The sequence below is a fragment of the Pseudorasbora parva genome, chromosome 15 (assembly GCF_024679245.1).
Source record: "Pseudorasbora parva isolate DD20220531a chromosome 15, ASM2467924v1, whole genome shotgun sequence".
NCBI lineage: Eukaryota > Metazoa > Chordata > Actinopteri > Cypriniformes > Gobionidae > Pseudorasbora > Pseudorasbora parva.
The window spans coordinates 7,561,546-7,575,401 of NC_090186.1; the positions used below are offsets into that span (position 1 = coordinate 7,561,546).

Consider the following 13,856-nt stretch of genomic DNA (forward strand, 5'->3'; position numbering starts at 1 on the left):
AGTCCACAGCCTGTTATTGACAGATCAGTGAGCTGTGTGATTGGCTAACCTGCAGGAGGAGTCTCTCAAAAGCAAGGCAGGAGTCCCAGCACGGGAGAGCGGGATGGCGGAGAGCTTGAGCGGCAGCCAGTCCCAGCTGCAGGACCCCGCTGTGACTTTCCAGAGCCCTCCAACTGTCCCGAAACAACTGAACGTATGAACAAAGCTGTTCGGCTGTCACCCGCCCTGAGAAAAGAAAGAAAAACATCAGCATCTTATTCGAGTTGTCTGGATTCAACAGTTTCATAAAACAACATTCAGTCATTCTGAATTCAGTGTTTACCTTCAACTGTATCTTTGGTGTCAAACAAAACTTCAAATATAGCTTGAACCCCAGAGAAAAAGTACTTCAATGAAAATTCATTGCCAACAGACAAATTTACTGGGAACACACACACACACGCTATGGTAAAGGAAAAAAAAGTCATCCTGTAGAACAGTCTCTTCAGTGTGTCAAACTCACCAGTGCTTATGATACTAAACCACACCATAATATTATCACTAGGAACTGACTCAACATAACTCACTGTGTGTGTAAGTTTACTTGCGAATGTATGCATATTTTAACGATTGAAATCAAATTAACTATGAATTACAAAGTAAAACCATCTTTACTAAGTGAAAGTATAACATGATGCCTAAATTGTAAATGAATCATTCTTTTTCAAACATAAAATACCTCATGAGAAATTGTATGAACGCATCTAAAAGAATGGTCTTAACCACTTTATTGAAACAGACCATTCAAATGAATTGATTCTCTAGAATTATTTAGACCTTCCAATGCTAATCAAAGCAGGGGTTTATTGAGTTTTTCTTTAACAGATTAATACCTAAACAGACACACCGTGGGAGGCAGAGGACATCATTTTTATCGGAAAATGATCACTATCAGCACACATCGATGTTCAAACACACCACCAAACCACAAAATGTTTAGTTCCTTTAGTTCCTCCATCTGTGTTGAGACTGTGCGTCTGAAAGAACGATGGATGTAAAGTTCACACTGCTTGGTAATGTAACATCATGTATGAGATACAAGCCAAAATGATTAGTGTATATGTCATTTAGGCTGATGTATACTCTTCTGAGCTTATTTATTACACTGGCACAGTTTATAATGTTTATAACACTCCAACACAGAAACACATCCTCACTGACCCTGGAGGGGGAATGAGAAAGATATTTCATGTAGTTCAGAAGCTCATTACATCTCTGTCTTTTTAACTGTTTGGTTATCCTGTAAGATAATAATAAATATGAAAAAACAACAACAAAAAAGAAAATTTCTACACTGTAAAAAAAAAAAAAAAAATCAGGTCTCCAATTGAAAATTTTCAAGTGACTGGCTGAATTGAATTTCTGTGAATTAAATTGCATCAATTCACAGAATTTCAATTCGGCCAAATGAAAAATATAGAAGTGATCAGTCACTAGAAAATTTTCAATTGGAATAATAATGATTTCGTTTTTTTACAGTTAAGGGATGCACGGAAATTAAAATTCTGAGCCCAAACTGAAAATTCTGGATGCTCTTGGCCGAAAACAGAAACTGAATTTTTTTTTTTGTATAAATGAAATATAAATGACTCTTTGTTGAAGCTGTTTTGTTGTTTGATTAACATTAATGACTTAACAGCAGGTATTTATATGTTGCTGTCACTTTAAGATTGAATGTACGGATCCAATATAATGATACACATCCAATTTCTTTCTCAACTCTATTACATTTACTTAAGATATAACCGACTGTGTTAGCACAACCCGTTCTCACCCCCAAGTCATCAAAATCCGAAGCATGGTCAAGTGCCTTCTGCGTCATTTTTCGACGAGCTGGGTGCTCCATTCATTATAATGAGAAACCTTTGGCGTCAGATGCACTGGGTGTGGGAATATTATCGTCATGGTGAAATTTATTTTTTGATTTATTTATTGAAATTTTGTATTGGTTTATAATTTTGCCATTATGTCATGTTGGAGTGTGCTTCTCAATTAAATCAGCAAGAATAATTTCATTTACATTTATTTTATTTACACTATTTAGACACGTTTTAACATGTAACCCAACCCCACCCCATCCCTAAACCTACCCATTTGTGTGAACATGATATAAAACACAGGATATAACATACGACTGCATCCACAAGTTATTCAAAAAAGTTAAATAATCCAAGTTTTCTGAGGCCAAACGATTGATTTGCATGAAGAAATCCCCCAAAAGCGATCAGTATCTCCAGCCGCCGAAGAGCATGAACACAACAAATTTCAAATATTGCCGACCGTTACTTGAAGTTTCATAGTGAAATGTCATTGGCTCTCGTATGTCTTGTGACCAATTGCGTCATTACGTCAGCATTGATTGTAAAATGTCATTGGCTCTCGTGTGTCTTGTGACCGGTTGCGTCATGCTCAGGAGTCTTTTGAATTATTTGAATGAGTTATGAATGAGTTCGTTCACGGGGCAGCGGGATCATCATTTCAACGATTAAAACATCAAGATCAACTCAGTTCTTCACATGAAGACATCGTATGACTTCAGAAGACTTGGAATGCAACATGAGTTAATACTTTTATACTGTTTTGGTCAGTTTTTGCAATAAATATGTGTGACTGTACATTTTATTTGCCTGTTATGTGTTTTATATTGTTAAGATGTGGGAAGGTTTAGGGTAGGAGTTGGGTTAGTTGCTCCAAAATATAAAAGTAGCCTTTAAATATTGATAAAATCATTTCTGCTTTTACAAACGCAAAGAATTAAATGTGTCTGTGTATGACGCCAAAGGTTTCTTATTGAAATGAATGGAGCGCCCAGCGCATCGAAAAATGACGCCTAGGGGCACCTTTAGCGTCTTCATTGTGACGCAGAAGGCACTTGACCATGCTTCGGATTTTGACGACTTGGGAGTGAGAACGGGTTGGTTAGCAGGAATACTTGTCCAGTAGTGTTGTTGTCGAGACCACCTAATCCAAGACCAAGACCAGCTTGTGACGAGACCAAGACCAAGACCAGTACTCCTCAAATTAATCTTAAAGATCCACATCTACTCTCTGAAAAATTACTCATATTTAATGAATAAATACAATTATAATAGTAAGACACCATAGCGCTGTTCCCAATCAAATCACTAACAATAAATTCATGGCACAGAAGTTGCATGTGAATTGGTACAATTACACCTGCATATAGAATGTTCAGATTAATTTAACAATAAAACATTAACATTATTTAACAGTCACTGAATCATTTATTCAAACGATTTGTACATATCAGATAATTATTTAATAATGAAATGTTGCGAAATTAGCAAAGACACCGTTTAAAATTTGTAATTTCATATTAACTTCTTGTTTATTGAACATTTGTGTAAATCAGTATAATTTGCAGTCACACTTATATTCATGAAAACAGCTCTCTTGCTTTTTTGATATTGCTTAATTATATTCTATGTTATTAAAACAACGAAATCTCAGAATATTGTGGGCATTAGACTGGGTAAACCCAGCCTGAACTGTCGACAATTTGATTTCGCCCGGCAACTCAGTTTGGAAACCTGTGCATTCATTTCTACTGCTTCTGTTACACATTTGCAGGAACCAATCACAGACTGGCTTATCAACCTGGCACGCTATTGGCGGGCATTAACATGATGATGGATAAAGAAGCGATGGGTCGTTTCCCGTTGATCACGCATCTTGTGCTCTGATTGGTTGAAGGACTGTCCAATTGCATACAGACTCATTCAAATAATGCTCGTTGATCACGCCTCTTGTGCAGTAGAAAATACAGAGCAGACTCCCCAGACCAATGTATTCATTTTGGGCATTTTTGAGACAATGCTGCATTGATTTTGAACCCAGCAGCACAGTGACAAAAGAAATTACATTACAAAGAAGTATTGATTGCATTTTAAGCAGTACGTTTTACATCAAATTACATTAATGATGTTAAATTAGACAATGTACCGGCAATATAGTGATATCTTGCCAGTTGTGGTCTTGAGATAAAATCCAGAGTCCTCTAAGTCTGAGAACAAGACAAGACTGAGGAGAAATGCAGATGGGGCCAAGCAGGGCCGTTTCTAGCCTTTCTGGCACCCTAGGCAAGATTCATATGTTGCACCCCCCCCCCCCCCCCTTCTTTTTTTTAAACTTTTTTTTTTTTTACTTTTTTTTTTTAGGGGGGGCTGATGCATAAGTTCATAAAAAAGCGCCTAGTGAGGCCCATGGTTATGACAGTATTAGCCTACTTGATCAATTTACACTAAACAGCTATCTCTGATGTAAAAAAAAAAAAAAATGTATTCAAATGAACTGCTATAATGTTCTGCACCTGAAATGAGCATGGCGTGTGGTCCGTCCAGTACTAATATTCAGTGTAATGTTTTGCTCAACCTTATGATAGAGCGACCAGCTTAGTAGAGAACAAGTCCTACAAGTAACCAATAAGGCTAACATACCTGTATATTTCTTTTTACGATACTGATCCCCTGATGGCTTTGACCTTTTCATGATGATGAAACTAAAGCACGCTGTAATGAGTAGAAATATAGTGTGGCCCCTTTAAGAGTTGCGCGCGCTCCCTGCAAACGAAGTCTGCATTTTGTGTATGTGCTATGGTGCGCACTGAGTCTTGAGCTCCCATGTGTGGGGATTATTATGAGAATTCAGCGGGGAATAAAGTGATGTTAATCGCCTCCGTGTTTACATCCACTCCAGTTACATTAAGTGAGCTATCCACATTTTTCACTCGGACACAAGCGTTACAACGCCACGGATGACGACGTTCCCTGCCGCCCTCTACATGATCTTTTTTCATTACAGCAGCGCCACTATCACCATGGCGACTTCACTCCAAAAATCGCAACTAATCATAATGCCTCGAAATAGCAAAAGTACGAAATATTAATAATAAAAAATATATGAAATAACTAAAAAATCTTGTTGGGGCGGGGGCTCATTGGCGCCCCCCAGCTGTTGGCGCCCTAGGCGACCGCCTAGTTTGCCTATGCCTAGAAACGGCACTGGGGCCAAGACAAGACTAAGACTTTCAAAAAAAAAAAAAAGGTCTTAAGACCGGTCTCGAGACCAAGAACACTATTGCCAAGAGACTGGTATTTAGACATAATTTTGTGTGTATGTGTACATTTATGCGCATGGAGATGTAAAAGAGGAATAAATCCACTTTTCGCACTCTTTCTGAAACACGCCTCTCTATGGGCGCGCCCTTCGGGTGTGTCCGGCTGTGCTGTGCACACAGTTTACAGCTTTCAAGTACCGAATTGATGGTAAAAATTAATCCACAAAACATGCGTGCTGAACCACGCAGCCTGGACCGTACGAATCACGGATCAACTGTGGAATGGAATATTTTCATATTTTCAGACATTTTTGGGTTCACATGCACACATAGAGTCACTTTGCCATGTTGATGCTATAAACCAGCCCCAGAAGTGGGAGTATATCCTCCAATGCAGCCAATGTTTGCTTCAGCCCAGCCAAGAGCAAACAAGAGACAGAAAGAGTGCAGACAGATTCAAAGCTGGCTAGAAAATTACTAGAACAAGCAATGCACCAAAAGCAAAAATCAGGCAGACATCCAGAGGGCGGTTACATGATAGAAGACTGAGACTGAATCATTGGCGGACTGAGCACAGAGCCCTGTGGTTCTCCTGAGGGTCATTTTCTTAAGATGACAGGATCACAAGATGGCTCCAACCCCATTATGGCCCAAATTTCACAAATTTTATTTGCATTTTGTAACCATGCCTATCAAGAAACACTTAATTGAGCTGTGGAAATGAATTAAAAAATAGAAAGCAATGAAAATCACAACTGTTAATAAGATGTCAAGTGTAGAAATACTGAAAAATGCTGAAAAACTTGTCCATGCTTTTATTTCATCCAGCCTCTACTACAGCAACGCTCTCTTTTTTGGGATTCCTGGCAAAAGTCTACAAAAATTACAATTTCTCTTTTTTTTATTTTTCTTTTATGTTTAGCACTTTGGGATTGTTTTTAACTATGAAAAGGGCTTTACAAATAAAATATATTATTATTATATTATTATTATTAGAAATAGGACATGACCGCATACTTGCAAAAAAAAAAAATCAAACTCTAGGTGGGGGTAAGCAGGACAACTGACCTCCAGAACTGCAGTAAAATCTGGATGTGCAAGTCTGGAGATGGTTTAGTTTATGGGTCTAGAACCTTCTCCAACTACTGCAAACTAATTGCCTAAAAATCTCTGCAGGGCAGAGAGCAGATGCAAATGAAATCTGTTTGACAACTGGCAAAACAAAAAGACAGTCAAGCTAATCCAAAAAGGCAGAACCACTAACCCCATAAAGCCTTTTTCTCAATAATGAACCCTTCGCCAGCTCATTTGTATGCAATGAATCAGGAAAAAATGCAGTGCTCTGATGTCTACGGCCACATTTTGAGGGTAGCTGGGTTAGGGAAAATGGTGGCACTGTCTAGAAAGGCCAATCACATTTTACCAGCTCATAAAATAATGTTGAGAAAATGGATTTTGTTCCAGAAATATCCAAAGACTGAAAAGGGCTATTATAGATTGAGTCAGCATTAGAAAGCTCTAGCAAAATACCAAAGAATCACAAAGCATAATGTGCCGGGCACAACTTTACCAGGAAAGAGAGAGAAGAGAGAGAGAGGGTGAGTTGTTCCAAGCAGACCGAAAGCTGGAAGAGAAATAATTCAGACACGGAGGACTAACCATCACATGACCATGCAACAAGGGCAGAACGTACATAAACACACACAGGGCAGCAATGATCCAGAGTATGTACACGCAGACAAGCAAGCTCACATGGCAAAAAAAGACCACCAGAGTTCACATACATGCACAAATGAAGACCACCAGGGCACATTTTACGACAACCCATCAGAATAATGCATCTGATGCTACAAATCGAAGCAAAACAAGATCTATAACAGCTGTGCATGCACTGCAAAGAAAAATACTGTATGTGTGTGTGTGTGTTACTTGTTCTGTTTGATACGCAGTATGATTGTTCTGGCATTGTAAAAGCTCTGTTGGCTTGGAGATCAGGAAATAACTGTGATCCAGTGAGAAAGGTTGGCTAAAGTTTCTGTACTGTAATAGTGCGTGTGCTTTGGAAGAACAGCCCAGTGTGTTTTTGAATCAGAATGTTTAGTAATACAAATCCATATAGGTATCATAATATTCTCTTTCTCTCCTAAACAGAAAACACAGCGATAGATGTGGATGTTGTCATACTAATCAGAAGGACACTCAATTTATAGAATAAATATGACAGTTAAATATGCAAAAACAAAAAACAAAAAAACAAGACACAGACACTGAAAAAGGGCTGTGTTGTTTGCATTCGTAAGACCATAAATGAGGTGACCTGCTGTGTGAGAGTCAGTTTAGAGCACTGCAAAAACTTACTTCAAAAATAAGTTACCTGGTTGCCTAAATATTTTTTATTCAAATATTAAAAGAGTTTGTAAGCATGTTAGATAATTGTGTGTGTTTTATTTGTGATGACGCAGTGAAACATGCCAAATTGTGCTATTTTCATGATTTATCACATTTTTTATGTGGTTCAGATACAAAAATATTTTACGTTTCTATTTATTAAACCACTTTCCTTTATTGTATCAACTCAAATTTTGTATTTCAACAAACTAAAAAATAAGACAACCAGGTTACTTACTTTTAAGTTAAACCCACAATATTTTTTTACAGTGAGGCTTTATAATCCAATGAACTGTCCCTCTGTCCCTTATGACCCAAGACCACAAAACCAGTCATCAGTCGCACAGGTATATTTGTGCATTTAGCCAACAATACATCGTATAGGTCAAAATTATAGATTTTTCTTTTAATGCAAAAAATCATTAGGATATTAAGTAAATATCATATTCCATGAAGATATTTTATTTTCCTAATTTCCTATTGTAAATATACAAAAATGTATTATTAGTAGTAATGTGCATTGCTTAAAACTTAATTTGGATAACTTTAAAAGGTGATTTTCTCAATATAATTTTTGTTTGTTTTTGTTTTTTGTTTTTGCACCCTCAGATTCTAGATTTTCAAATATCGTCTAATCCTAACAAACCATACATCAATGGAAAGCTTATTTATTCAGTTTTCAGATGATGTATAACGACTGGTCTCTCCTTAAGAGACTTATGCTTTTGTAAGATATTCAGATTCAACTAATTATTTGTGTGTTGGTTCACACTTGTAGTTCACTTTTCTGTACCAAAAAATACAATTTTACATTTAGCCCCGGTTTGCTTCACATTCCTTTTTAACACTGAACCTAAAAAATAATTTTAAAAAGTTGATGCTGTATATTTTGCGACAGGATTTTATGAACATCCAAAAACAATGCTGTGAGCGATGCACGTTTCACGTTCATGTTGGCAACAGTTTGGAAGCGGACTGAGATCCACCTTTTCAAGGGTTTCTTGTGCTTGTTTGGTGCACACCAAGGTTTGGATGGTAGCGTTCACACTTCATTAAATGAACCACACTAACAGAGCAATTGCTCCAGAGCTCATTTGAATCTAACCAAACCTGTCAAGTCTGAACACACTCTAAAACTGTTGCACTAAACAAAAAAAAATTATGGAAAGCTGTTGCCATATTGCTCAACTATACTGACTAAAACTGTTCACTTAAACTAATCAAAACCTTCTGAAAAACAACTGTTACACTAAACTAGCTAAAACTTAATACTGTTAAACTAAACTAATGAAGCCTGGTGGAAACACTAAAACTGGTTAAGGAACTGTATGCAAGAAATGTATTTCAATTAATCATAAAATGGCCCTGATATGTCACTAGACATTAAGAAATCATGTTAATTTCAAATACTTATATCACTGACAACAGTAGTCCGGCCAGGATATTGTCATTTAAAAGTTGTTGTTGCAGCCCTCAACTGATGTTGATGATGACATGTGTTTTGGCCTGAAGCTCCGCCCTCCGCCTATCAACCAGTCACGAAGTCAGTAGTGTTTCGGCATCCGGGTTGCCAGATCTGCTCTAGTTTGCACAGCAGCAGCTACAAACGCTCCTGCTGAATCCTGCAGCATCTGGCCACCTCGAGTCAGGGTGGAGGGGGAGATCTGAAAGTGAGTGCAGTACCAGTTTTGGCCACAATCTTGCATACACTTCCTTTAAAGAAAGTTGTTACTGTACACTAAAACTGTTGGAAAGCAGCTGCAATAATATTGTTTAGCTAAAACTAGGCATTGTGGAAAATCTCTGTTACATTACAACTATAGAACAAAACTAATATATTAAACTATCTAAGAAAATGATCAAACTAAAATGTACTATAGTTGCTGAACTAACTAAATAAATACTAAAACTAAAACTGGTAAAAATAAATAAAAATACTGTTACACAAAAACTATTGGACTAAACTAAAACTGCTGAAAACTGTAAACCGACATCAGCTATGAAACTGTTTAAATAAAATGAAACTGATAAAAAATGTTTACACTAAAACCGTCGAACTAAACGAAAACTAAAATTGTCGAAAATCAGTAAACCTAAAACTGTTAAATTAAAGCTGTTTAAAGTAAAAAATCGTCAAGCTAAACTAAAACGCAGCAACAGGCAAACCCAAACCTTTAGTATTAAGTCTGCAACTCTACTCCTTTTTGACTCTAACACACTATTCAAGCTGATTATAGTTATTTTGTTCGTGTGTATTTAAGAGCGTCTTACATGCCTGTGAGTATTTTTACCCCACATTTCAGACCTATTACTAAACTTATGAGCAGCAGAGCACCTCTAGAACATATGTGTGTGAGCATGAGATCCCAACATGAGGTTCATATTTCCTCAGTGGCACATGGGCGTTATTCCCATATGTAGTGCTACTAGCCGTCTGAAGGGGGTGCTGTGGGTCTTTGACTAAAAACCACTGAATCCTGCTTGCTAAATCATTTTTTCCCTCTTTTTTTCTCTTTCTGTCTTTAACACTCAGTCTCTCTCTCTATTGTTCACTAACTATTGATGTAAAATCTTCAGTAAGAAGTTTTTGACTACACACCTTTGTCTTGTTTCACGGTATTCTGCAGCATCGCACACACAAAGTAAAAACCAGCTCCAGTAAAATGTAAAGGAAAGTTCTGTAAAACCACAGAAGGCTCTTTTTTTGGGCAGAATGCCTAATTTTTTATTCTGAGACTAATTAAAAGTTCATCTCGCCACTTTTGCAGGAAAATACCGTTGCTAATTAAACAAACTGTGGATTTTTGAGGCTTTCTGGATTTCCACTAATATCCTGTATAGTGCTCTGAGCATTTTTAAATGTCCACAGAGAATAGGTATATTTGAGATAAATGTTCTTGAGAGCCTCATGTAGTCTGTGTGTGTCCTTGAGCTTTAAATATGGGCCATGGCCTTACCCAGACTCATTTTGATTGGCAGGTTTTCTTTGCTGGCCGCCTCCACCAGTTGTCTCCTCACTTCCATCACTGCCTCCTTTTGCTTAGCAACCAGCATTGTCTCCCATAGCAACCGTGCAGTGGCGGATCTGTGGAAAACAGGCCAGGTAATAAGGGGTCAATGTCTTTTATTTATAATTCACATAAAGGCAAGAGCTAGAAGAGCTAGAACGTAACAACAACCAAAACATTTAATTCAGATGTAAAAAATGTTTGACTGATTTTAATTATATTTAATGTCCATTACAATTATTGCAAAGAATCAGTTTTAAATAATTTGACTTATTTACTAATTTTTAAGAAACTAAAGCATTTGATTAAAGGTTGTGGGGAATTGTGATTATTTGATTTGATCCTAAGGGATTGAAAAAAGCCCCCAAAAGTGTCTCTCTATCCTTCCATGAACTACTACTGGATGATCAAATAGCTAAGAATATCAAAAACTTAAACTAAAAAATAAATAAAACAAAACTGCATCACAATACGACGTCAAAAACAGAGAAGGCCAGCGTAGGAATACCATAGACTGTAAAAAAATATGGACGTAGTGTCCGTGACGTCACCCATAGGATTCTGATAAGCCGTTCTGAAGCTTAAAGTAGGGGCGAGCTGGGCGTTGCCATCTTGTGAGCGAGTCAACGCGTGTCACTCCCAGATAACAGAAAATGGGCAAAAAGGCGGGATGTGCGCGGAGCTGAGGTGACGCAATAACTATAGACGGCGGATAAATGGCTATCCACTTGTAACCACGCCCTTAATTATGCAGAACCTTAAGGCTTTATATAACGGAAACGAATGAGTTATAAAAAAATTCACCCCCCTCAGAGTTGTCATGAAAATCAAAATTAGCCTTATAAGCCAAAACCACAATTTGTACCAGGCTGTAAACATGTTTTTTTCTGCTTTAAAGTTGAGAATTTTAACATGGGGCTCAATGAGATTCTGCTCCCTTCTGGAGCCTGCCTCTAGTGGCCAGTTAAGGAATTACAGTTTACATTACTTCCGTATTGGCTTCAAGAGAGATCGCGGGAGGTTGCCGCTTGAGGAATACCTATGTATGAATGTGGTAGTGGATGTGTAATGCCAAAAAAATAAATAAAATAAATAATCCACAAATCGAACATTTAATTGCCATCAAATAACTGTGGGTTAACCTGGTTTAAAAGGATAGTTCACCCAAAAATGATAATTCTATCTTTAATTACTCAACCTCATGTTGTTCCAAACCTGCAAGACTGCGGTTCATCTTCCGAACATAAATATAGATCTTTCTGATGAAATCTGACAGCTTTCTATCCTTCCACAGACAACAACACAACTGAAATCAACGCTTCAAAAAGTTAGAAATCGTCAAATGAATCCATTTGAATTGAGCAGTTTAGACCAAAATTTTCTGAAGAGAGAGACATGACTGCTTTATATGATGAACAAATTGAATGTAGCCTTTTATTCACATTTAAACATTTATAAACTCACACATTCGTTGTATTAAACGTTTGAGCTTCCGTGAGAACCAATGAGGTTCATTCTCATGTGTTACCGTGGAGATCCGCTTCCCGTCGTTTGTGCGTTCAAATCGGTTCAAATGCAGCGCTGCCTTTACCGGAATGCTATGCGGGCGCGTTAAAGTCGCTTGACGTCACCCATCGGAATAAAGTGGAGCGCGGCGTGACAGAAGTGCTGCACGGATGAGTAGATCTGCACCTTTAAGCAGCCATTTGAGCTACCACAGGAAACAATGAGGTTTATTTTTGTGTTATTCAGCAAATTGGAGCTTCCACAAGACCCAATGAGGTTCATTCTCGTGTTATGCAGCACATTTGAGCTTCCACAGAAACCAATGAGGTTCACTGTTCGCTGATTAATGTTTATATGTGAATAAATAATAATCATATAAAGCTCATGAGTGTCTTCAGAAAATTTGGGCTAAACCACTCAATTCATATAGATTATGAATCGCTTGATGAACTTTTTAAAGCATCAATTTTTCAGTTGCATAGCTGTTAATGGAGGGACAGAATTTCTCAGATTTCATCAAAAATAATTGAATTTGTGTTCCGAAGATGAATGAACGTCTTACGGGTCTGCACAGGGATGTTAAGTCTTACTTAACATCCCTGTGCAAATTATTTCTGTTGTACATTTTTGAGGCCATTCACACAAAAAATTACCAAGAAAACAGCTAGACAAAGTAATGGAATAAAATATAGGGGTTCTTGAGACCCATTAGTAAAAATGTAAGTTTTTTAACTTTATATGGCGTCTTAAAAACATGGCATCCATGAAGCAAGGTGCATAACAACAGCCAAAGACATCCATTAAGTATGGGTTTACAAAGAAAAAAACAACAATTAAAAAGCAGTGCAGATTGACACAAGAACAAATCATCAGTCTGTTTCCCTCTATAGGCTATTCATCATTTTCAATCTCCTACCCATCCATCAGTAATAAACAGCAGCTCTATCTTTAGTAACTTTACAATCATTATTCAGCAAGAGTTTCTCATACACCAAGTGATCTCCTCTTATGACAAGTGCTAATGAGACATCATCATTCTGTTCTTCATCACTGGCTCCTCCTCTTCCTGTCTTTAATCATCTCATAGATTGTGTGTATGTGTGTGTTCTGGCTTATGTGCTGCTTGTCATTAGAAAAAGACTTCACACAAACTGTTGATGAGAGAAGCGACAGAATAAAACAAAATCTTTTCACAGCCTGAGAGAACCGATCATATAAATGAGCAGAATTTAGAGGAAAGGACGAGAAGAGAAGAAGGGGAAGCGACTGAGAAAGTGAGGGTGCAGGTCATGAAACAAAGGACAAGAAATCAGAACGAGGGAGAGAGAAGACACGCGAGGGCGAGCGACGGAGGGTGGGGGTGTTTTACTGACACTGAAACCAAATGTTAAACCTGCTCTGTTTTTCTTTTGCTCTTTTTTTCTTTCGCTCTCTTTCTAACATTTGCCATGTGTTGGATCTCAGCTGTAATGTGTTCCAGACAGAGTTTTGGCAGTGCTAGAGAGGGGTCTGACTCCATTACGCCAAAAACGAGACAAAAAAAGAGAGGGAACAAAAATCAGGGGGACAATAATAAACATGGGGCTTGTTGTTCTAAAGCGCAGACTTGTGTCGGGAATTACGAGTTGAGGGACAGTAGAAAAACATGATAGATAACGCAAGAACGCAAACTGGTTCAGTAGTCTGCAAATATGACAACAACAAAAAAGAGGGAAAATATGAGGAAAAATAAGATCACATGATGGACTGGTCACACTTCCTTGCAGATTCTTGCGAAAGCAGAAAACCAAAAAAAAAAACGTACATTTTTTAACAGACTGTAAAAGTAAGGAATGCTT

At 37.6% G+C, this 13,856-nt stretch overlaps 1 protein-coding gene across 1 annotated transcript in view; it reads right to left on the reverse strand.

Moving 5' to 3' along the window:
- Window positions 1-13,856, reverse strand: part of scfd2 (sec1 family domain containing 2) — a 171,697-nt gene that overhangs the window by 134,812 nt on the left and 23,029 nt on the right. Inside the window, exons 3-4 of the mRNA XM_067416944.1 lie at window positions 10,462-10,589; window positions 50-225 (exon numbers count right to left, since the gene is read on the reverse strand). Coding sequence (XP_067273045.1) covers window positions 50-225; window positions 10,462-10,589 — 304 coding nt within the window. The remainder of the gene's footprint in view (window positions 1-49; window positions 226-10,461; window positions 10,590-13,856) is intronic.